General features: G+C 42.1%; 1 protein-coding gene across 1 annotated transcript in view; it reads left to right on the forward strand.

Annotated features, from left to right (window-relative positions):
- The first annotated feature begins 2,054 nt into the window (after window positions 1–2,054).
- Window positions 2,055–25,993, forward strand: part of HPD (4-hydroxyphenylpyruvate dioxygenase) — a 35,082-nt gene continuing 11,143 nt past the window's right edge. Inside the window, exons 1-10 of the mRNA XM_075178032.1 lie at window positions 2,055–2,206; window positions 2,365–2,391; window positions 3,782–3,844; window positions 7,203–7,307; window positions 7,394–7,436; window positions 8,601–8,683; window positions 12,569–12,658; window positions 13,877–13,980; window positions 17,657–17,734; window positions 18,471–18,633. Of these exons, the coding sequence (XP_075034133.1) occupies window positions 2,204–2,206; window positions 2,365–2,391; window positions 3,782–3,844; window positions 7,203–7,307; window positions 7,394–7,436; window positions 8,601–8,683; window positions 12,569–12,658; window positions 13,877–13,980; window positions 17,657–17,734; window positions 18,471–18,633 (759 nt within the window). The 5' untranslated portion in view covers window positions 2,055–2,203. The remainder of the gene's footprint in view (window positions 2,207–2,364; window positions 2,392–3,781; window positions 3,845–7,202; window positions 7,308–7,393; window positions 7,437–8,600; window positions 8,684–12,568; window positions 12,659–13,876; window positions 13,981–17,656; window positions 17,735–18,470; window positions 18,634–25,993) is intronic.

Genomic DNA, 25,993 nt, shown 5'->3' on the forward strand with positions numbered 1-25,993 from the left:
CCAGGCCCGGCGCTCCCATTAGGCAAGGTTAGGCACTTGCCTAGGGCGCCGGGCTCTGGAGGGCGCCACAGAATGTAAATGACTTAAAAACTGTGCGGCGACCGCTAACCATACCTGTCATGGCCGCCGCACAGCATTCAGATGCACGGGGAGGGGGGGGAAGAGGCTATTGCTCACCACCGCCGCCTCTCTGCTCCGTCTCCTCCCCTCCACTCACTAGTGTCAGTGAGTGGAGGGGAGGAGACGGAGCAGAGAGGCGGTGGTGGTGAGACAAGGTAAGGAAAGACGGGGTGAGGGGGGAGGAGGGAGCCGATTTTGTCAAAATGCCTAGGGCGCCATGGACCCTAGCACCGGCCCTGGCCCTACCCCAACTATAAATCCCCCACATTTTAAATTGACCTCCAGGGGCGCACGCAGGGGTGGTTTCTGGTTCTCCAGAAACCCCTCCCCTCCGCGAAGAACAGTGTCCCTACATAGCGGCACTGTACTATACAGCAGGCACGGCGCTGTAAGAGAAGCGTCCGTGGCGGTGCTGTATTGTAGTACAATACAGCACCGCTGCAGACACTTCTTTGACAGCGCCGCGGCTGCTGTTCAGTGCAGTGCCGCTGAAATGGAGCTGCTGCACATGCGCAGCAGCTCTATCTATGTTTTTTGGGAGGGGAAGTCCCCCCCCTTAAAAATCCTCTGACCTCCCCCTTCATTGCAACACGGTTTTGCCCAGGAGCAAAGTTACTCCTTTTGTCTACTTTGCTCTCCTTAATGACTCAGGCCCATATCTCCTAACATTTTACATGCAGGCAGTGCTGGCACTAGCTCTGGGGGCTCTAGGCGGCACCACTCTCCCCTTGGAAATTGCACCCCCTCTTGGGCAATGTGTCCCCACCCATGATGCTTCTTACCTTAGCAGATGGCAGGTTGGGGCGGCGTCCTCTGCTCCTCACTGGGAGTGTGACACTTAGCTGTGATGTCATAACCATGCGCCACACTCTCATCCCATTACAAAGATGGAGGAGCAGCTGCTGGCAGCTTCACAGGCAAGAAGATGTCGGCTGTTTCTCATTCATGTCAGCGACCAGCGCTCCATGTGGGGGCATTAAAAACACTGGATGAGTGACGTGTTTTAGGTGCCCCTAACCATTGACACCCTAGACAACTCCCAATTGTTAAATACTCATTAGACTATCAGTATAAAGTTAGTAGAATGAAAATAATGAACCTATATTAATACTTCTTGTTAGACGTGTGTGGAAGTTAGATATCACTTAAAGTTCTGTATGTAAAAAGACAAGGCTTTAGGTCAACTGCTGTTCTACAGTTCACAGAAAATCTCAGTGATATCTAATATATGTAATCATTTTCAGTAAGGATTGCATTATTCCCGATAATACACATTTTTTCCTAATGAATGCTGAACTGATGATCACAACTCACTGTTCATCAGTTGAACACATATGCACTCAGCACTTCTGTAGCAAAAGACACATTTTAAAAGGCTTATTTTTGCGATTAGGTTGAGTGAGATGCATCTCAAAATTGTAAAGGGTGTAAAAGGTTTTTTAAACAAATTTAAAGTTGCTTTTCTCTGAATGAAGCATATAACTCATAAAACTTATGTGGCTTTTATTGAGTTTTACCCGCTTCATTTTATCATCTGAGTTATGCAACCTGTTTTTATTGAAAAAAATACTTATACAATAAAGCATTAACATTACCAATGGTTGTTACAGGAGGTATAGAGGAGGAAAGATCATGGGGTATATTTACTAAACTGCGGATTTGATAAGTGGAGATGTTGCCTATAGCAACCAATCAGATTCTAGCTGTCATTTCGTAGAAAGTACTAAATAAATGATAGCTAGAATCTGATTGGTTGCTATAGGCAACATCTCCACTTTTTCAAACCCGCAGTTTAGTAAATATACCCCTAGAAATGCATTTTGTGTATGCTTTTCCGAATATTTTGTTTATATTATTCCCAATATGTGTATTATGTCTTCCATGTGCTGTTATTCGCACCTATCCAAAGCTAAATAAATGACATTATGCAATAGACATGTGCAGAAAAAATGTTGCCTCATTTCACAAGGATAAGGAGGAGCAGAAATGGGCGTCCCAGCTCTCAAGTTGTATATGAGGTGCTTCCAACATCACAATCCTGACATATCAGCTTCCCTCACTGATTGTACAGAATCTGCTAAACATGGTAAGTTATTAGATGTATTTATTACCATAATATGGCAATTATTCAAATAAATGCAAAGTATCAGATTTTAGTTAATGATGATTCATTTTAAATTCAATTAATTTGTGATGTAATTATATAGACAAATAATTTGTATATTATTTTGTACTTTTTTCTAGACATCATATACAGTCAAAGGAGAAAAGGTATAATTGCGTTACTTAATTAATCCTAGTAGATGTTTGTAGAGCTCTGATGTCAAAGACACAGCTAAACTGTATATTGTTATCCAATGCAATAAATAGTTCTAGTCTGCATCATATTATCAACTGTACATAGAAATTGGGATTGTATTATTATAAGCAACATCTATTATTAAATGTCTGTCTATCTCATGTATACTCATGGTCATCAATACATAAATATTGTAGATACTGTATACGTACAGCATATAAAATAACAGAGTATTAGTAAGAGTGAGTCACAGTTTATGTACATCTAAAGCAAATAGTACATAAATATACATGGGATATTATCAATACTATGTAATGCATCTAAATAAGAAGCATACATTTGGAAGGTTTATATAATATTTATACAATGAAGGAATACATAGAGACTTCCCTAAAGTGATTATTCTGTGTTCGTTATTGTATGTAACTATGTATATTCTGATGGATTGTTTTTGTGTGAGAACAGATTACATATATTTCATTTAATTCAAGTGGGGATTCATATGTATTCTTTAGATCAATTGTCCTCAGTCCTGCCCTCTACTCACACGCGTGGTGATGGGGTCGTGGTGACAGATCTAATACTGTACACAGTCTTCATTTCCCATTTCATATAACAATGCATTTCCTTAGAAATAGTGTATTCTCCATCAACTAAATATATTTAGAGCTATCTGTGTATTTTAAAAATACAATGCACCACCACATATGACGCTAGTAAAATTGCTGTCACTTTGCAGATATTGTATGAAAACCTGCAGCATTGAGAAAATTACATAACTATTAGAGCACCCATCTATGGATGTTGCTTCATTCAGTGTAGGTCATCTCCTTATTAACCATTAATAAGCTTTAGCCATTTGGAGATCTGAATTAGGATATAGGTCTTTAGATATTCAAAGAAATTATTTTGTCATTATATTTCTCATTGATATTATAATATAATGTATAACATACTAGGCTTTGAAAGCTGCAATATATTTGCAAAACAGTTCCTTTTACTTTAAGGAGACAAGACGCATACATATATAGCTGCCTTCTTCTATGTATAATAAGTGACCGGAGGCTTATACAAGAAGTGAGAGCCCTGTCCAAACATGGCACATAATATTCTGCACGGATGGGCAACATCCCAACAAGATTACCATTTATATATGGGTATATACAGTGTTAAGTGCATAATAAGTCTGTTCTACTGCCGGACTGCTGCAACAGTTAACTCTGTGAGTACCTGCATATACCATGTCCAACACCGCTGACCCCTTTTACAGACACAAAGGTACTGCCAATAGTCAGTGTTCAGTATTTGTATGTATTCAAATAATAATACAAAATATCTACCTTTTGTTTTTTTTGCATTCAGCATGAACAAGGGCAATTTCTCAGCTTTCATTCCATAACACTGTGGGTTAACAATGCAAAACAGGTATGTAAGTGCTGTGTTTGTGGTGCAAAATGAGTTAAGTGGAGATGAAAGAATTCTTGGTTTTGTGTGTGTATCAGTTATAGCTGCAGTCTGTGATTGGTTAGTGAAGGGGAGAGTCTGGTATCCCCCTACGCAGTCTGTTTCCACTTATAATGCCTGCCACATCTGGGGCTTATAACAGGAACACATTCTGAAATTTTCTGAAAAAGACACTGGGATGTGTCACATAGGTTTCTCAAGGTCACAATGGCAGTGTAAAAATAGTTACAAACCCTGTATCACAATTGTGTAGCGCAAAGTAGTTATTTGAGAAAATATTTTTTTTTGTCTTTACTGGATCCAGCTACCCAAATACTGGGCTGCTTGTGTGAGTCATCAAAGTTGTGTTGCAGTTTATATTTTGTGTCATTACATAAAGGGGTGAGATATAGAGCACGCTTTATGCAGGAATATAATTAAAGTTAAATAAACTATATACAGATCCCATGCTATTATAATCTGATATAACCATACTTGACACCTTTGCTAATCATGTCATCACACCCCTAATTGTTGCTTACTGGGGTAAACAACTGTTAGGATACCATACATGTCGTCTCCCACCTTGATTTTTGTTGTCTCCTCCATTCTGTTACACATCTGTCCCCCCTGCAATCTGTCCTGAATGTGGCATCACAACTAATCTTTCTCTCCCATGATCATCATCATCATCATCATTTATTTATATAGCGCCACTAATTCCGCAGCTCTGTACAGAGAACTCACTCACATCAGTCCCTGCTCCATTGGAGCTTACAGTCTACAATACCCTAACATACACACACAGACAGACCGAGAGACAAAGGTGAATTTAATAGGAGCCAATTAACTTACTAGTATGTTTCTGGAGTGTGGGAGGAAACCCACACAAACACGGGGGAGAACATATAAACTCCCCACAGATAAGGCCATGGTCAGGAATCTAACTCATGCTGTGAGGCAGAAGTGCTAACCACTAAGTCACCGTCTGTCCTGTTCCTCTTCCGCTGTGCCTCTCTGCAAAGCCCTCATTTTCTGCAGAATACAGTTCAAGCTGCTTAACTCACCTACAATCTTTGTGAGTACCTCCCTCTCCTTGATCTTCGACCTTTTCAAGAAATAGTCCCCAACCTGCCCACTCTGTCAATGACCTCCACCTCTCCTACCACCACCTCACATTCCCGCCTGCAGGGCTTCGCCCATGTTGCTCCCCACTTTTGGAACTCCCTGTCATGCCTTCTCAGACTTGCCCCCAGCCTCCAATTTTTCAAGTGCACCCTCAAAATTCACCTTTTCCTGCTTGGCTACCCTGTATCCTAAGACCATTCCCTTCTCATGCTCCACCTGCCCCTTCCACTCCTTTCCCTCCTCTACCATTGTCTCATTTTGCTATCCCGCCCCATCCTACACAACTTCCTCCTTTGGCTCACACTAACTGTTCCACTTTATTTCTCTGCCTTTCTTTGCTTCCCTGCCCCTCTTGAATGCTGGCTCTCACAAGTCTGGCCCTCTTTACCTTAACTAAACGTGTTTGTATATTGTTCTCTTTATATCTTGTTAATTGTTCGGTACTGCTGATTCCGTGACACCGTATAAGTAAACTATGGTGATGATGATGATGATACTGGGCTAGTGATAGCTCTTTTGCCTCTAAGATTAGGTGGATTGCCCACAGACAGCCTCACTTAGCCAAACAGCTAGATGGGTCCAACGTGGGACTTGAAGCTGTGACCTCTAGACAGTGGTGTCTTGAAGTAAGAGATAAGGCATACACAGCACATCAACATGTAACTTTTATATTAAGCCAAAAGCAGTTTCCACTCCTGTCCTAAATTCAAATAAGCACTTGATATACTGTGCCAATCCTAGTGGATGTTTGAGCCGTTTGGCCAATCAGGTAAAGGGGGTAAGCTACACTGGACCCATTAATCAGGACTAGATTGACTGCATCAATGTGTAAAATCGTTATGAGCATGCCCAGTTCATTGAATCCCTAGCTTTCTAAGAGGGCAGTGCTCTGTTCAAGGTAACAGGGTAGCTAACATTACACAATATTACATATTAATGTTTAGCAGTAAGGGGTAGTTCTAATCACAGGGAGTAATGCATTATTTAAAATTGGTATTCAAACACAATATACAGTAATTTATTATTTGCAAATAACTGCTTTAACAATGTAGCTTAACATTGGGATATTTCTACAGGAGATTTCTAAAGCACACAGCACAGAAGCAGACATCCAGGAGCTCCTGATGGGAAGGAATGCAGTTGTCACTGTGCTACCTTTCTCCTCTTATAATTAACATTGTTTCCCCTATCTCAATTCTACACTGCCCTGGTCTTGGCATTCCACCTTAGAACCCAAGACCTTCTTTATATGACAATATACAGAAGGCACGCTGGGCCAATGATAGGAATAAGTTTATTCCTATGGAACCTATTGGCAACTTTTAAGAGCAGTATAATTAGTAGAAACATAACTACAAATATGGCAATACATTGTAACATCATAATCAACAGCTATTTATATAGCACCACTAATTCCGCAGCGCTGTACAGAGAACTCACTGACATCAGTGTTATTTAGCAGTGGCTGGCGAGAGGGAACGCCAAGTGGCCACCCTGCTCTCGTTACATTGGTGCCTGATGGGAAGACTTGTATCATGTCTCCCCCTAACATTTTTGGTGAGTTGATATAATGTACAAATCAGTTTGAGCATGTCTCTACCTTGCTACATAGAAAGGTCTTTTGAGTAGGAAATTCATTCCTAATGTATTTGTACACCATATATGCTGGAAGGTGCTGCCTATTTTATGTAACACCATATAAATAGAAAGTGTAACAGTGGTCATTTAACTCTTTAATAATACATTAGAAGTTTAGTATATTACATTTCTCTGCATTCCGAATAGAAATTGCACCCACAGACATAGTTATAATGTGCTACAATTTAAAGGATACGTACAAATAATTGGCAGCATCTGGCAGAAAGAAACTTCTTTTTATGATTGGATTTTAAACATTTTGCTGCCTCCAAATCCTGCTGATCACCAACATCCTTGGCTCAATTCAGTTATGTGCAGTGTTCCATAGATCTACATTTTAAGCATGTGTTTTGACAATTATCATCATCATCATCATCATCATCTATTTATATAGCGCCAACATATTCCGTTGCACTTTTAATTGGGGACAAACATAGTAAACTAATAAACAAACTGGGTAAAAAAGACAAAGAGGTGAGAAGGCCCTGCTCGCAAGCTTACAATCTACATGTATTATCATACATCCTCTGTTTGGTAATAGCAGTTGACTGATTTAATTTTTTTTTAACCATAGGCCGCCTCTTTTTACTGCAATAAACTTGGATGCGAGCCATTGGCATACAAGGGTCTAGAGACTGGTAGCAGGGAGCTGGTGACTCATGTTGTGAAACAAGACAAGGTATACAGCTCAGAGTCATGCCTAGAACCACTGGATTGATACCGTCTAATAGTGTGGCTTTAATGTACCTTTATGCTTCCATGCAGATAATGTTCATATTCGTTTCTGCTCTTACCCCTGGAAATGAAGGTAATTCATTGTATTTTACCAAGTGTTTATCATCATCATCATTATCATTGTCATTTATTTATACACTTCTGAATGCTGCAGACAAGGACAAAATTGATTCAAAGGAAAGAGAAAGCTCGCCAGAAAGTGTGCATACAGGTCCATTCACTTACATTATTTCTTCAGTGTCATAGCACTTTTAATACACCTTAAGAACACACGCTAAAGGTTAAAATGAATGTCCATGTGTAGGAGGCCTGAGGCACGGTAATGCTTTTGAGCACCTAACATATATTTTTTGCAAATATTTCTGTGACGTTAGTTAATCAATGTCAGCTTAGATCCATTTGTACCTTTAACGGTGGACTCCAGGCAATATTGAAGTGTAACCTTAACACCCCTCCTCACATCTTGGAGAACTACCGTCTTCTGGTATCTGAGAGCCCTGCAGTCTGGTAGGTACTCACAAACGATGATGGCTGCAACAAAGGATTTCCAAGCACCATATATTGCCTGGAGTTCCCCATTAAGGTTCTCATCTATAGAACTGGCTCTGCTATTATAACGAATCACTGCTGCACAATAGCCAAATACTTTTGTTTCCATGGACAATCTATTGTAGCACAACCCATTGTATTGAATACATGTGTGTGTTTTACATAGTACTACTTCCCTTTTGTTGATACTTCTAAGTATTTTCTAGTACAGTTTACAAAAAAATGAAAGCAAACATCTGATTGTCTGATATAGGCAAGAGCAAATCTTCTACCGAGTTATCCATGTAACAGTCTGATTTACATAACAGAAATATTCAGAACACAATAAAATGATCATGTAAAGTGGTCAGATATTTCTTGTAGGTGCAGTCTTCACCTGCCCAATAGCCCATGGTCTGTAGAGCCTCTTCTGATATTTTAGTGATATTCAATATAAAGTGGTTGAGAAAAGCCAGATCATACACACCGACCACAAGTGATAGACTACCTCTGAGGTCCTAGGAACTAACTTTGGTTGCTGTATAGGTTATTCTGGCCTGCTGGTTGTCTGTATCAAGAAGAGAGGAAAACAACCCTCATGAGACCTAGCTGGAGTTTCTGCCCTCAAGATCATCTTTGTCATTGATAAATACCCTTTATTGTCACACATCCAGTCTAGAGAGAATTTCATGTTTTCTTGTTCTTACAGAATTTGGAGCCCATTTACAGAAGCACGGGGATGGTGTGAAGGACGTAGCATTTGAGGTTAAAGACTGTGACTTTCTTGTTCAGGTGACTGTAATTAGTGTTCATATAAGCATTATAATATTCCACAGAGCTGCACAGTAATAGAACAAAGCGCACACTACACTTACCTACAGTGACAGTGGGAGGTGTGAGTATAATGTTCCCAGTGGTTTACACACACACAGATTTGAGAATGGATAGAAGTGCTTTAAGTATAATGGCAAAGCCATGTATGTCCCATAGATGCATAGTTTGGGATATTAGTATGGTATTAGTATGGTAGTGGCCAGCCTGTCAGTTACCAACAATGTAAGTGTGAAGAAGAGGATGTAATATGGAAAGAAGAGCCTTAGTATCCACTGTGCAGGGGGCATATAATCAGGGCTGATAGCTGTGCTGATGGCATTGTGAATAATACATTTATTTTACATCACTCCCTTAATTAATCAAAGGCAAAATAAGAGTGTGGTAAAGACCACATAACAAATAACTAAAATAATTCCATAAAACTATTTGTATGGTGTCGCTTTGTTTATGAATGTGGTAAATGCTGCCATGCATGCGGGTATAGTGAGAGCCACCTAGATAGGAGGAAGTAATTAGTAGTGATACTTATTGGACTGGAGGTAAGAGATCATTAGAATTCCCATGCGCCAACATCCATCAACAAATACGGATCATTTAAGAATGGACAATCCAATTTTGGTGCATTTGTTGTAGAGACCAACAATTCTTATGGGTGTCTGCATTTCCAATTCATGCTACATGTAGTTAACCTTCACTGATTGGGCCCATCACCAGTAAGGCAAACTGTACCTATATTCATACTAGTGCTTCCACGTTTTCCAGGAAAATCCTGCATTATTTTCTCATAATTCATACTACTGATACCACCAAATTAATAGATTAAATGGTAATATGTGCCTATAATTGTTTTAGTTATTTTGGCACCCAAAGTGAAGTATGATGGTGATTTTATGGCCGCCGAAATATCAGGTCTAATGAATGAAGACGTCAGGGCAGCTGCTAAATTGTAACATTTATTGGAACTATTAAAATGTCTTCAAAGGATTGTTCCAAAAAATTACTAAATGTGCCAAAAATACAACAACTGACAATATAGTTGAATAAATATAAAGAACCTTACCAATATGCACAATATCTAGTGCTACTGAATGGAGAAAACGTAAATTCACCCAGTCCTAGTATGTGTAGTTGAATTCCATAAATGCAATAAGTGAGCCGGTGTGCTGACATTTATGTACCAATATAGTGCTCCATCCAAATGGTTTCACCTGCAATGATGACTGCATTGAAGCAATAGGGCTGCCTAGGTGCCATACATATATACTCAGTAAATGGCCTCTGGAATATGGACAGCTTTAAAGCTCTGAGATCAGTTTCATGGCCATAGCTGTTTAATCACAGCATTAGGTAATGTCAGCAATGCATTGGGAGCTGTTCTATACAAAAAAAATCTACCCACACATTGGCCGATTCCGCTGAAGAGTTGAGTGTCATGTTCATGCTTGGACACATCTGTCGGAACACTTCCAGTTCCACCTCTGCTTGTTGGTTCTATCAGAATATGACCGCACACGCAGGCTGATTTCATTCCACACCTGATCTAATTTTCCGCCACTCCTGATAATATTCCTATTTATTTTAATAAGAATATTATTAGTGGTCGTAGAAAAAATTTAGAAGTGGCGTTATGGAAAATCAGAAGATACGTATGACTGCTGGAAGTTGTACTATAGAGACTTAGGGGCACATTTATCAATATTCACATAAAGTGAAAAGTAGTTTTCAATCCTTATCGCAATGATAAGGATTGAACTACTTCTCACATTTATGTACAGCCGTGCACAGAAACAGCAGTTCCGAAAAACTGCTGTTTCAGTGATAAAAAAAATCATACTTACCCCCCTCTTCGGAAGCGCTGTCTTCGGGTCTTCTCTTCACTCTTGAATTGCGCATGTCCAGTTCCAAGAACTGGACATGCGCACACAGATCCCCTCTCTGTCTCTGCAACGATAGTTGCAGAGAGAGAGCGCTGAGTGACAGGGAGGGATCATGTGATACCTCCACACATGCGCTGTCCAGCTCTGTTCTCCGGAGCAGAGCTGACAGCATTAGATTTCCTCAATTCGGATGATGTACGCCAGCTGGCGTACATTAACATGACAAGTTCCCGAAAAAAATGTTTTTTCGGGACTTGTTAGATTGTGGCCAGGAGCAGTCACCATTCTGTTGAATGGTGACTGCTTCCAAAAACGAAGAGGAATGCAAAGCAGCAGATATCCATGATATCTGCTGCGATGCCCCCTTAATAAATTTGCGGAGGACACTGTGGGACCTTAATGACCCGTTAAAAGCACTATCGTGCTTTATAAAATATGCCCCATAAATGGTTTCTCTTGCCATACACTTGATCACTATATTTGAGAGCAAATAGACCACTGTAAATTTGGAGGTGGGGGGTGACCTCTCTAAAGAAAGCAGCATGTGAAGCCACAGCAATCCAGTTATGTACACCCTTTCTCGCAAATCTACCATGACTGTAAAATACAGCGACCAGGCTTTATACTGGGACGGTGGTCTAACAGTTTACTTTTTTTAATGTAATTTTTCTTTATTAAGTTTTAAAGACAGTATTAACAATTGAATAACAAACATAGACAAGGTTGGCAAAAACACCAAAGTAAGTGCATCATGGCTTAATAAAGCAATACAAAACAGTATATGATTTCAAAGGAAGAAGTAAAGAAGAAAGTAAGAGAAACGATACCTCCAGGGTATCAGTGAGTAAGAAAGAGAGGTGGGAATGGAGCTGCTGGGGGAAGGGGGGGTGTTTCCAGAATAATCAGAAATTGACCATCCTCACTCAGGGGACTCCGATCTCAGGCTTGCAGAGTGAGAGTGAGGCTCAAGAGCTGCATTGTGTGAGAAGGGGGGATTGGGGGGGGGGGGGTGTAGCTGGGTTAGTTAGGGAAGCAAACTTTTCCAAGCCCTGGAATTCTAGCCAGAGGCACCAGGTGGCGCAGTAGTCTGTAAACTTGTCGCCCGTTGAGTGTTAACTCGTCCATAGCTCTATAAAATTCCAGTCCCTGGAACCAGTCTCGGATGGGGGGGGTTACATGGGAGAACACAATCACAACTTTGAAAAACCAAAAACAAAAGAAAACCAACAGTAATGCACTGTGCAGTTATTGGGTACCATAGGGAGAGCTATTTGGCAAACCAGCGGAAGCAGTATAGCGAAGCCTGTCAGTCATGTTGAGGAGATTCAATGAGGGCTGCGGGTGAGGGCCCTTAATAGGAGTCGATGCAGATGTGGATTAGGTCATGTCTGTCATCTCCATATTAAAACTGACCTGGATCTTTGAGATATTTCGGGAGAGAGAAGAAGGGGCAGGAGATTTCCAATTTTGGGCTATCACGGGCCTAGACACTATCAGGATATGTCCCAGAACATATCTGTCCTGCTTAGGGACAGAGGATGGGGAGATGTGAAGAAGAGCTAGGACACGTCCAAAAAACATGGAAGATGCCACCTGAGTGCATGGGCACCAGCAAAAGTTTGATTGGGATGGAAGTTTTCTTTATTTTCAGTGTTCGATAAAATATCTAACTTAAAAAAAAACCTTACACAGTCAGTTATCGAAAATCCAAAAAACGTAATGTTTATTCTAAGGCACCATTATAGATAGCCCCTATGCTAATATATAACAAAGAAACAAATTCATATTAATTTGTTGTTTTTTTTATTTAAAAATGATAGAACACTGTAACTTATACCCTAATGTGTGAAAGTTTCCATAGGGTGAACACTTGTAACCTATCCTCAGCAAAGTCACACATTATAATACAAGGGTAACCTCTTTTACTAAATAGATGTCTGAATACTGTGCACTCTTCTATTAATAGAAAGCCAGAGCAAGAGGAGCGATAATAGTAAAGGAGCCCTGGATTGAAGAAGACAAATTTGGAAGAGTGAAATTTGCAGTCATTCAAACGGTATTAAAATGTTTATCTATTTCATTTTATATGGTGCTGAAAACTGTCTCATAGAGATTACAATTTAATCTTAGCACTGAAGTATAGACCCAAGATTTTTTTTTAATGATTTTATGACTCATAATCCTATACTTTTATACTATGTATTTATAAACGCTAGAATTTCAAATATTGTCCTGCATATATTAGTGGTCTCTCTTAAGGCAGGAAACTACAAAGTGCCGCACTGCAATCTCCTTCTGGAATCCCAGATTAATCTACTCAGAACAAACAGAACGGATGGTCTTAATTCTTGTCATATCTAAAATGAGTAAAATAAGTGTGATCTGCTATAGTCATTTTTCTGCTTTACTACAGTTAAATATTTTGTAGAAAGGGTCATTCATAACCACAATAAATGCGCCATGAATCGCAGAGATCTTGGAGAAATGAGCTCATGTGACACTGGGCAGACACTTAGCAGGACCATATCTAGCACTGTCAGGGCCGGTGCTAGGGTCCCTGGCGCCCTAGGCACACTTTCACATCCCCCCCCCCCAGGCACACTTTCACGTCCGCGCCCCCTCACACCCGGCACACTTTCACAATCCCCCCCTCCCCCCGTCTTTCTTTACCTTTACTTGCCGCCATAAAGCTGCTCCTCTCTGCTCCGTCTCCTCCCCTCCACTCACTGACACTGTCGGGCCGTGAGGATGATGTCACGCCCGACAGTCAGTGAGTGGAGGGGAGGAGACGGAGCAGAGAGGCGGCAGTGATGATCCATAGCCCCTTCCCCCTCCCCGTGGATTTATCGGAAGCTGTGCGGCGGCCGTGGAAGGTATGGTCAGCCGTCACGGCACAGTTTTAAAGTAATTTTTATTCTGTGGCGCCCTCCAGAGCCCGGCGCCCTAGGCAACTGCCTAACCTTGCCTAATGGGAGCACCGGGTCTGAGCACTGTAGTAAAAATGTCAGATCTCAGTTCTGACTTCTATGGCTCATGGAACAAACCATTACCATTGTTTCGACAAAAATACTATTTGTGTGAACCTCATTTTGCATAATTGATGAGACTTTGGAGACTTCCTCTGAAAATATCTACCCCTCCCCCCCCCCCCCCCCCTAAAAAAAAAAAAATTATAACCATGAGGCTTTTTTCATATTGATGGATGTGAAGTGCTGATAGATCTGACCACAGCAATGGTTTGTCACACAGTGCAGTCTTTCTTTTGTTCATTCAGTACGGAGACACAACTCACACACTGGTGGAGAATCTGGACTACACTGGCATTTTCCTACCTGGATTTCATCCACCCCTGTTTAAGGATCCCCTGCTACCAAAGCTGTAAGTGTCTGTCTGGGTAGTAAGATAATAGTGGGGGTATGGCTTTCAAGAGTCGTGTTTGTTTAACTTTCCTTAGTAACCAAAGAATCTATTTCTGTTATAAACAGAAGTAAAGTTTATAAGAGCAGTGTCACAAATGAAAGAGGTGTATAGAGGGGCACTCTGGGATACCCAGTAAATTAGGTTAAAAGAAATAATCTTTATTGTATCACTAAAATGTATTATTATCCTAATCAAAGAAAGCCATAGAAATATTTAAAACAAAAAGGAGAACGAAAAATGTGCAATTAAATTTGTTGATCAACTGCAATAACCCTGTTGTCCCAAGTAATAAACTCATATAAACACTAAAATTGTGTCTCTTAATTGTTCTCCGTGTTTATTTGTTTATATATAGATATTCATGTCTCACATATTCAATAATGGTTATTGTTGGGATATGGCTTATATTTGTTTAAACCATTCTTTCAATCTGTATCATCATTCGTGTAGCTTATTAACAAATGAACACCCAGAAGTAGGTGAAATAGCCTCTGCTGGTAGTTGTAAGTTATATACACAATGTTAAGTTGGCTAATTGGTCCTTTCGCTGAGATATATTATCCTTATATTGGTTATAGTAAATATCCTTATAACCAGGTAGGGAAACACTTAGCTGGTATCAAGGCCTTGATAAAGCTGTACATGCGAAACGCGTGTTGGTGTTCACCATGCTGCCCTCCTCTCTCCTAATATTATATATGGATTTGCACCATTTCTATAACCTGTATCCTTCAGGGGTCCGGCACCACTGGCTGTACCCCTGTTATAGGCATTGATCCTTCGCAGTTTTATAAGACGATTTATAGGGAATTATTTATCCATACAGAGTAATATAATATCTCCTACGTTTCAGTCTGATTAGCTGACATACAATCTGTTGAGCTAATTTACTATCCCCTATGATTTATTGGGAATATAGGTCAATTATAGCTGATCTTTTCAGTATCATTTTCTAACTGAAGTGCTATCATACACATACCCTACCTGGTTATAAGGATATTTACTATAACCGAATATAGGGATAATATATCTCTGCAAAAGGACTAAAGTAATTAGCCAACTTAACATTGTGTATAATACTTACAATTGTAACTGTTACAACTACCAGCAGAGTCTATTTTACCTACCTCTGGGTGTACAATTGTTAATAAGCTATACGAATGGTGCCAAAGATTGAAATGGTCACACTAGCCGTGAGAAACACCTACTGGTATTAGTGCAGCTAATCTTGGAGGTGTGGAGTCTAACGTGTCCTAGGTCTTCGCTAGGGACCCCCGCAAGGAGGTTTGGGCTTCGCAGCAGTGATACGCAGGTTGCGGCCCTACTAGGTAGCCACCAGAGAGGTTGATATAGACAGGTCGGACAATCCGAGGCAGAACCGTGCAGGAGATGGGAGCAGACAGAGGCAGAGTCAGGAATGCAGGAGTCCAGCCAGGGGATCAAATACAAGCCAAAGGGAATTTCAGGAGCAGAGTCAGACAATCGGGGTCAATAGCCAAAAGTAAGTCAGGATGCAGGATATAGAACAACGGTGCTGGAGCAAAGGTAGACTTTGATACTCTGGCACCAGAATGGCGCCAGAGTCTGCTTTAAATAGATATATAGGCTTCCTCATTAGTGGCAGGGAGATTGTTGGCGGTCAGAGTGAGCTGGAAGTCAAAAGAAACGTCCCGTTGCCTAGTAACAGACACGAGTAATGTGCATGCGCCGACACCCACCGGGCAGTGATCCAGACGCTTCCTGTTGCCTAGCAGCGGGACGCAATTGCTCAGCATAGGAAGGCGTCCGTCCCCGTACTTCCTGAATGTGCGGAGACGGCGCCTGACAGAAAGAATAGTATAAAAAAATATAAGCCATATCCTAACAATAACCATTATTGAATATGTGAGACGTGAATATTTAGTTACAACTGCAGTTGATCTGCAATTTTAATTGCACGTTTTTCACTCCCCTTTTTGTTTTAAATATTTCGCTGGCTTTCTTTGATTAGGATAATTTACCATTTTATTGATACAATAAAGATTATTTATTTTAACCTAATTTACTGGACATTCCAGAGTGCCCCTCTACACACCTCTTTATTCTGTCTTATGCTTTTAGATCCTATTTAGGTGACAGGGTGCACCTCAGGCAAAATATATGTACAATATGTCCTGAGTAACAGAATATATGTGAAGAAATTATTTAGGGATGTTCAATTAGTCACATACCTAGTGAGGTTGTTAATTCTTTTTCTGCAAGAGCAGTGTCACATTGCACTTTATACAGGAGGGGACAATGTGTCATTGCTATATTCCAGGACGCTCCATTCTCTACAGATTGCCTTGTGGGATTTCAGTAGGTGATATCATTGTTTGTGAATAGTCTAGTATATTAAATCTTGTGAATGGGGCAGTTATTGCTGTGTACTTTGAAATAGTTTGTAAATGTTTATCTGGTTGTGCAAATTTGTAGTTGTACAAGGAGAGTATAGAATTTTACTGTGGACAATTCTTCATACATTATAACCTAGAAATAAACAGAGGCCCAAATTGGGCATTCATGTGTAGTGTGTACTAATCAACAATACAACTTTGTTGAAATCTCTTATCTGGTGGCCCAAGTCATTAGGGGTATTGTGGAAAGCAGTGTTCATCATTTATTTTAAATCAGTGACGGTACACTGCATATGACTGTAACATGGAGATGTCTCTCAGCTTTAAAAACAGGACCGGTGGGGATGTGGAGGAAGGGGAGGAAGGGGAGGATGGGGAGGATGGGGAGGATGGGGAGGATGTGGAGAATGTGGAGAATGTGGAGGATGTGGAGGATGTGGAGGATGTGGAGGATGGGGAGGATGGGGAGGATGGGGAGGATGGGGAGGATGGGGAGGAAGGGGAGGATGTGGAGGATGGGGAGGATGTGGAGGAAGGGGAGGATGTGGAGGATGGGAAGGATGGGGAGGATGGGGAGGATGGGGAGGATGGGGAGGAAGGGGAGGATGTGGAGGATGGGGAGGATGGGGAGGATGTGGAGGATGGGAAGGATGGGGAGGATGGGGAGGATGGGGAGGATGTGGAGGAAGGGGAGAAAGGGGAGGATGGGGAGGATGGGGAGGATGGGGAGGAAGGGGAGAATGTGGAGGATGGGGAGGATGTGGAGGAAGTGGAGGATGTGGAGGAAGGGGAGGATGGGGAGGATGGGGAGGATGGGGAGGATGTGGAGGAAGGGGAGGATGGGGAGGAAGGGGAGGATGGGGAGGATGGGGAGGACGGGGAGGATGTGGAGGATGTGGAGGATGTGGAGGAAGGGGAGGAAGGGGAGGAAGGGGAGGATGTGGAGGATGGGGAGGAAGGGGAGGATGGGGTGGATGGGGAGGAAGGGGAGGATGGATGGGGATGATGTGGAGGATGGGGAGGATGTGGAGAATGTGGAGGAAGGGGAGGATGGGGAGGATGTGGATGATGTGGAGGATGGGGCGGAAGGGGTTGGAGAGGGAATGTGTGAAGAGTTCACTCTCCAGATGTCACTTAAATGTTAATTATTTTGTTATTATAATTATTAGCTTAGTTTTCCCCCTGTCTGGATGCACTAAAACAACCTGTCGCCACCTCAGGACTCATGTTCATGCTGTTCTCTTCTGTTTATATCACAGGCCTCCCTGTAAACTAAGTTTCATTGACCATGTGGTGGGAAATCAGCCTGATGATGAAATGGTCCCAGTTGTTGATTGGTAAATATATTTTATGTATAACATGAAAAATAGGTTTACTGAGAACTAAACACCAATGACTGACAGACTGACAACTGTTCACTTACTCTGTGTAGCCTCCTTCCCTCTGCATTATTCTGCTCCTGATCTGTTCCTTGTTGTGCTAACTCCTCTGAATCAGATCTCCTCCTGTCTCCTCACATATATATCTAATATATATATATAAGATCATATTGACGAGGGCCTCTTTACCTTTTGTTTCAGTTTATGTTTTTATTGTGATTTGATCATATACCGATTCAGAGGTGGAACTAGTGAGCTGTAGGCCCCAGTGCAGGGAGGCGGGGAAGAGGGTTCCGGGACCCCCCCGATCCTCTGCATTTGCCATGCACCGGGGCCCCATTACCTCCATGGGCCCCGGTGCACGGCCCCTGCCGCACCAATGGTTCCACCACTGTAACAGTTCTCCATACTGTGCAGCACTGGGGAAATGGTGGTGCGCTACAAATACTTGACAATAATAATATTTTGTTGCTATACCGCACCTATGTCTTGTACCGGGGCAGCTGCCAACCTATATGCTGGTCTGATTTATTGATCATACCATTAAATGTAGCACATACAGTAAGCTATCATTAATATTGATTGTCCTTTAATACTGTGTAACCTAAAACCCCGACTCCCTCTATCTAATTTGGAAGACCAAAAAAAATAGAAATCCTCCACTAGAGTAATATTCATTATCATCATTGCGCAGGTACCAGAAAACCCTCTTGTTTCACCGTTTCTGGTCTGTGGACGACAAACAACTTCACACAGAGTTCAGTGCCCTCCGTTCTATCGTGGTCACCAACTATGAGGAGACCATCAAGATGCCAATAAACGAGCCCGCGGCAGGGAAAAAGAAATCTCAGATACAGGTACATGGTCCATAGTAATGTATACATTGTAAACAATAAGGTGACGATGGTTACAGCTCACTTCTACCATACTCAATGAATACATTGTTCCCCGATGTTCATGGTTAAATAATACATTCAGCTGTGTTTGGCAAACTTACTCTATTGATGTCAATGTACCAATCTGGTGATCACCATATGGACATTTCCATTAACAAACCTTCATTTGCAATTACCCCTCATCCTTCCCAGGTACATTAGAAAGGTGGTAGTTAGTGAGGGACAAAAATAAATATGAATATGAGTGAATTCAAATAATGTATGGTACAAACCTATAGTACATTAAATTACATAAAGAATAAAATGTGTTAAAACCTGAGACTGAGGAAATGAGGGCAGAAGATAACTTCTTACCACACTTCTTTGGGAAGAACATATTTTTATTAGGTGTAGTTTAAGTGAAAAAATAATGATACACTTTATTTCACTTGTTTAATGTAGAACCACCCTGGGTCTGTGATTAACTATTTTTGTGCTTTGAAGGAGTTAATTTTTCTCAAATTGACTATATTGTACATCTTTTTTCCCTTTCCCTTGGAAAACACATCAAGACAGTACAAATCATATATTACTCCTATTTATAAATATGTTCCATTTCACTGAAAATTGCTCTGAAATCTATGTCCCTTAGACCAGGAGAGCCCATTATTTTGCAATTGTACTCTTGATTAGTAAATTAAACTCTTACTGTTTTAATTATGTGAGTGAAGGTAAAGAGGTAAAGGAAAATAAGAACAAGAAGATGTGACAATCATACAATATTACCGATGAGCTACAGAATGATGCATATACATTACATTACATGCAGAGACTATGATGTACATTCAGAAGATTGGACTGACAGTAATGTTTTAGCGCCTCATCATATGATACATCCCTTGGCGCTTCAGAATATGGATTGTTCATCCGCAGCCTCTATATTTTAGATCATTTATCTGAACGTATCTATATATGGCAATTTTTACATTTTCAAGTAACTATTAACCAGATTAACCTAAGCTACATTAGTACGTTTCTTGGGGTATTTCCAGTTAAAGGATCAAATTGAAATATTTCGATTTGAACCATGAAGGTAAATACATTGTTCAGTGTTAATCATACATTGCCCTGCAAAATATTACATCCCCGCTGCATGATAGGCAGCTGGGGCACCTTCTTCAGGACAGTGTCATTAAGGGATCTGATACAGATAAAAAAACTGGGACTGAAGTAATTTGAGCTACTGTGACATCACTGGCCCTGCCCCCTGTATGAATCCACCAATCCACACAGTGCATTTCTGCAAAGAAAATGTGTCACTCATCATCAGTATGCTCTGTAAGAGAAGCGTCCATCCTAACATAGTGGCACACATGAAACTGTGCAGAGTTATAAATCACTAACAGCAGCCTGAAGAAACAAACCAAGGAGAAATGGTAATTACCAAGATTCTTCTTATAGCTTGCAACATTGATATATGTTAAAAAAAACACACCTCATTTCGTGGGATTGCTGCTTTAAGTGGGGATGGAAATGCGACACCCAATGCATCATCCTCTGTAGATAGCATATCAGATTTGATCCCAGTAGCTATTACTGTGCACATAGTTATCAGCATTTTAAAATAATTTCCAGAGACACTTTGCAGCTGAGCAGGTGCACCAAAGCACGTCATACACACAACTGTTTAGGTTGGTGCATGTTTACTGCTTGGTGTAAAGGTAATGGTTGCATTTTCAATATTTTTCTTCAATGCACATTCAATTAAAAAGTTCAGCGAATAAGAACAAATGCAGATAATTGCATTCGATATACATAATAATAGGAATTAAATTGTGCAGTAGGTCAAATATTTAAAACTTTTGATTATTCCTGGAAAATAAGGACAGCTGGCAAGGACACTTTACACTCTGACAAATTTTCATTTGCTAGTGGGGGAAAAAGATTTGGAACTTGGGAAGAAGGAATTTGGACTGTGTTTTTATGCCAAACTGCGGTCACTACAAATTAATTTATTGTTTTTTTTATTAAAAGCATTTGTGACACAATAAGAGCAGCCGGGCAGCACACTCTCCCTGCCTGTCTCTGCCGAACGGACCTGCACATAGTGTGCAGTCATCAGCAGCAAGCCCCTGCTAGGGGGGGGGGGGGGGTGATCGCCCCAATCCCCCCCCCATACAGGGCCATCTTAACAACATTATGGGCCCCCGGGCAAAGCAGTGCACCCGGGCCCCTACATACATACATACATACATACATACATATATATATATATATAGATGTATAGAGATACAGATATAGATATATAGAGATAGAGATAGATGTACTTGCTCAGTGACCCTTGAAGGTTTTTTTTTGCAGGTTTTTTCTTTTGCAGGATTATTTATTCTAATTAAGAACCCTGCCTATGGGGCCCCCTTGCCCGTGAAGCCCCCGGGCACCTGCCTATCATGCCCAATGGAAAACATGGTCCTGCCCCCCATGGATCCGCCACTGATTTAAACTACGATTACCTTTTGTTTATTACTATAAAGTATGTGTTCTTATTAGTGTGTGGTTGTAGGACATAACTTGCTTATCATGGCTGAGTGACATCACCATAATGATTAGGAAGCTGTCCTCAACTCATTGAAAAGCTATGTATATGACAGTGGTGTTGTCCAGCATAGGACATCTGAGGCATGGAGAATGGATGCTAGGATCAGAGCATCAAATCTAATTTTGCTGTCGCTTTCAAGTAGATTTAGGGCTCCTAGTGCTTATGAACCTTGCTCAGCACTCACTAGCTACTTCCAGGTAGGAGTGAGTAGGAATTGATATGAACAGGACAGTTGCAGTAGCACAGCCTAGTAAACAGTCAGTACTGCACCAGTAATCGGTCAATGTATGGGGGCTAGTATAAGGACATTGAGTTTACTATACTGTATACCAAGGATACTAAGATGGGAAATAGGTATATCATACTACACACTGGGTATACTCAGTTAAGACACTGGGCGCTAGATTTACTAAACTGCGGGTTTGAAAAAGTGGAGGTGTTGACTGTAGCAACCAATAAGATTCTAGCTGTCATTTTGTAGCATGTAAAATCTAAATAAATGATAGCTAGAATTTGATTGGTTGCTATAGGCAACATCTCCACTTTTTGAAACCCGCAGCTTAGTAAATATACCACTGGGTCTCCAATGCTACACATTTGGGCTACTAAACTAAATTGTGGCTATGAGCACACTGGGCCACTGTGATAGGAGAGACCAGGACCTTCATTTTTTTCCTTTTAAAATGTTCCTAATTGGTTGCTGAGCCAAGTCTCGACCCCCCACCCCACTCCCGGGCTAAAGTATGTCAGCCAGCCACTGTTTGGGCCACCTGTAAGCAGAGGTGTAGCATGTACTTATCTTTAGAGGTGTAGCTTGGGCAGTGCAAGTGGAGCATGTGCTCCGAGTGCTAGATGAGCTGTGTAGCGCCAGCAGTTTATTCTTCTTCCATCCTCCTTCCAACTCCCTTAAGCATTATGTCACGTGCGCGATGCTTAAGAAAAATAAATAAAAGCACCTACGAGATTTGTTACATTTGCACATGAATGAAGTACGACAAACCTGAAAGGAAGAGATAACACAGGGAGAGAAAAGAATTGAAGCGAGGGGGGATGCTCTGGTACCATGGCTCCTTGCTATGCCCCTGCCTGTAAATCTGTTAGGAAGCATGAGAACAGTTTGTAAACCCCACAGTGTGTATCCATCTTCCACAACATGCAGTAGCCCTATTACTACCTACTTGTGCTATTACTTTGCAGCAACGTAACTTTTGTGATGTTTGTGGTTATTGTTTAGACCAGAGCGAGAGTATTTCTGCCCAGAGCAAGAAGATATAAAGCCTTTTTAAATCCTGCCAAGGCAACGGTCGGACGCCGAGTGTTCCAATCAGCGCGCCCCGTCAAGTAGTGCAGACGGGAGCATGTGCTAATACTGTCACAGCCTGTGGGCTGATTAATTTAGGTACCTCTTCAATTACCTGGGGCCTGATGATGTTTACAGGGCAAAGCCCTGATTGGCTAGTATCAGTATATAAAGCAGGGCTTAGCCTCCCTGCCAGTTATAGTGTCCAGTTTCCTTTTAGCTAACCTGCTCCTATGCTGTTTGGTGAAAGCCTTCTGGATTGTCTTCTGTGTATGACCCCTGTCTGTACCTCGGACTCTGCCTGCTTGCCTGTGACCCTGACCCTTTGGCCTGTACCTTGGACCCAGCTGTGTTGCCTGTGACCCTGACCTTTGGCGTGTTATCTGACCATTCTGCTTGCTAGTGACCTCTGACCTCGGCTTACGTCTGACCATCCGCTGCCATCTACTCTGCCTCCTGGTCTGCCGCTACGGTTCTGTATTACAAACTTGCACTTCGTCTGGAGTTAAGTCCTGGGGGCATCTGAGTACCGGTGAGCGTATAAAGCTCTATGGGAAAGGCGGCTGCTAAAGGTGAAGATCTCTGCCAACTATTTCTGTAAGTTTGTGAACAGACCGTCAGCCTAACAGAGTGACATTATGTCACTCAATCAATATTTTTATTCTCCCTGCTGTGTCACTGCCCTCAGCACTGGTCAAACATTCTCTTTCCCTCCCGTGCCACTACCCAACTCTGCCTGGTCCTTGGGAGGGGGTTGTCAGTGACAGTGCTGCCTGTGATTCCGTCCGCTGCTCGGAGTCAGTGACAGTGCTGCATGTGATTCCGTCCGCTGCTCGGAGTTAGTGACAGTGCTGCCTGTGATTCCGTCCGCTGCTCGGAGTCAGTGACAGTGCTGCATGTGATTCCGTCCGCTGCTCGGAGTCAGTGACAGTGCCTGTGATTCCGTCCGCTGCTCGGAGTCAGTGACAGTGCTGCCTGTGATTCCGTCCGCTGCTCGGAGCCAGTGACAGTGCTGCATGTGATTCCGTCCGCTGCTCGGAGTCAGTGACAGTGCTGCATGTGATTCCGTCTGCTGCTCGGAGTCAGTGACAGTGCTGAATGTGATTCCGTCCGCTGCTCGGAGTCAGTGACAGTGCTGCATGTGATTCCGTCCGCTGCTCGGAGTCAGTGACAGTGCTGCCTGTAATTCCGTCCGCTGCTCGGAGTTAGTGACAGTGCTGCCTGTGATTCCGTCCGCTGCTCGGAGTCAGTGACAGTGCTGCATGTGATTCCGTCCGCTGCTCGGAGTCAGTGACAGTGCTGCATGTGATTCCGTCCGCTGCTCGGAGTCAGTGACAGTGCTGCCTGTGATTCCGTCCGCTGCTCGGAGTCAGTGACAGTGCTGCATGTGATTCCGTCCGCTGCTCGGAGTCAGTGACAGTGCTGCATGTGATTCCGTCCGCTGCTCGGAGTCAGTGACAGTGCCTGTGATTCCGTCCGCTGCTCGGAGTCAGTGACAGTGCTGCCTGTGATTCCGTCCGCTGCTCGGAGTCAGTGACAGTGCTGCATGTGATTCCGTCCGCTGCTCGGAGTCAGTGACAGTGCTGAATGTGATTCTCTCCGCTCCTCAGAGTCAGTGACAGTGCTGCCTGTGATTCCTTCCGCTGCCGCTCCTTGGAGTCAGTGACATCCTGGGGCGTGCAGTGCCAGCCTGTCACTGAGGAGCACTAAGGGCCCTGAGACAAACATTATGCTCCTCTGCCTGCCATCTCTCCCTCTTGGTCTACTATCACCTGCTCTGCTAAACAAGGTAAGATAAGGGGGAGAAGCTGTTGTGAAACGAGGTATTAATATCACAACCAGTCTGCATCTCATTTCTCACAAGTGGACTATAAAAACATATACTTTATCTAGACCTCTGATTCCCCATATTTGTCAGTCATATTTAAACTTGTATATATTATATTTGTAAGTAGTTAAATTGTCCGCCAGCACGGTTTTCTTATCTTGAAGACTAGTCCATTGTTTCAGCCTAGGCAAAGGATTATTGTCCACCAGTCCTCTATGAATGTACATCACACTAGGAGGTCTCATGTGTTAAGATAGGGAAAAGATCCACGGCATTGTGTATTTAAATGTAATGTGTCTGGATTGTGATCTCTTCTGTTTAAATGAACTCTGCTGTATAGCCACAGAACAATACCTGTGCTTAATTATATCAAGAGTGGCTCATCTGCTATCCCTTTGTCTGTTTGTTTACCTGTGAAAAGGAAAACACAGAAAAGTACCAATCAGGCAGTTCCTGAAATTGCTGAGTAGGCCATTTTTCCACTTAAAAGAGAGCTCCAGAGGACAGCAAATGGGCATTCACTACCATCATCATCATCATTTATTTATATAGCGCCACTAATTCCACAGCGCTGTACAGAGACAGACAGAGACTATGGTCAATTTTTGATAGCAGCCAATTAACCTACCAGTATGTTTTTTTGGAGTGTGGGAGGAAACCGGAGCACCCGGAGGAAACCCACGCAAACACAGGGAGAACATACAAACTCCACACAGATAAGGGCATGGTCGGGAATTGAACTCATGACCCCAGCGCTGTGAGGCAGAAGTGCTAACCACTAGGCCACTGTGCTGCCCACAGCTGAAGTCAGGCTGGTGTTGAGGCACCGGTCTCTGCCCTGACAGGAAAGGGACAATCGGTCCTTGGAGTACTGCCTTTGCCCTGATCTACCTCTCCAGGTCTTGGGGAGCTGTGTGTCCGCCAAAAGCGGAGTGACAGTGACTCAGGACAACTGCCTTGCTGGTAGCCTCAAAGAAAAGAATCTCCAAAATACTGTTTAATAAGTGAAAAGTAGGTGTATGTTATGCTCTGTCAATATATAAAATTAAAAGCATTAAATAAACATAAAATATTTAGAATAATTATATAGCATTTATAACCAAACAAATGGATCTATTTTGTTCTATTAAACTCATAAAATATTTAACTGAGGAACTGCCATTATTTCTGCATTAAAGTAGCTTTATATAGCTGTACATTATACTGTATTAATAAAAGTACATCATTATATATGGCGAGGAGCAGGGCCTGATTGAGGGTTCTGGCTGCCCTAGGCTAATACGGCCGCAGCGCCCCCCCCCCCCCCTCCTCCGAATATATAGGTGTATAGGAACACTCCTGAATATGAATGTTCAGGTGTATTCTCCAGCATTCAAATTTAGACAGATTGTGCCATTGTCTCTTACCTGTTCTTGCTCTTCTCTCTTGCAACTTTGTTATCCTCTCGCTGGCTTCTGGAAAGTTGGCGTCCTGTTTTGAAAATGCAAAAATGTATTATAATGCAAACCCTGAATGATTAGGCCCTTTAGTTAAAACAAAACACTCCATTATGGCCAGCTAAAAGTACCCCATTGGACAGGCATATGTAAGCAATATCTGAATATTTGTTGCAATC

The sequence above is a fragment of the Mixophyes fleayi genome, chromosome 1 (genome assembly GCF_038048845.1).
Source record: "Mixophyes fleayi isolate aMixFle1 chromosome 1, aMixFle1.hap1, whole genome shotgun sequence".
NCBI classification, from domain to species: domain Eukaryota; kingdom Metazoa; phylum Chordata; class Amphibia; order Anura; family Limnodynastidae; genus Mixophyes; species Mixophyes fleayi.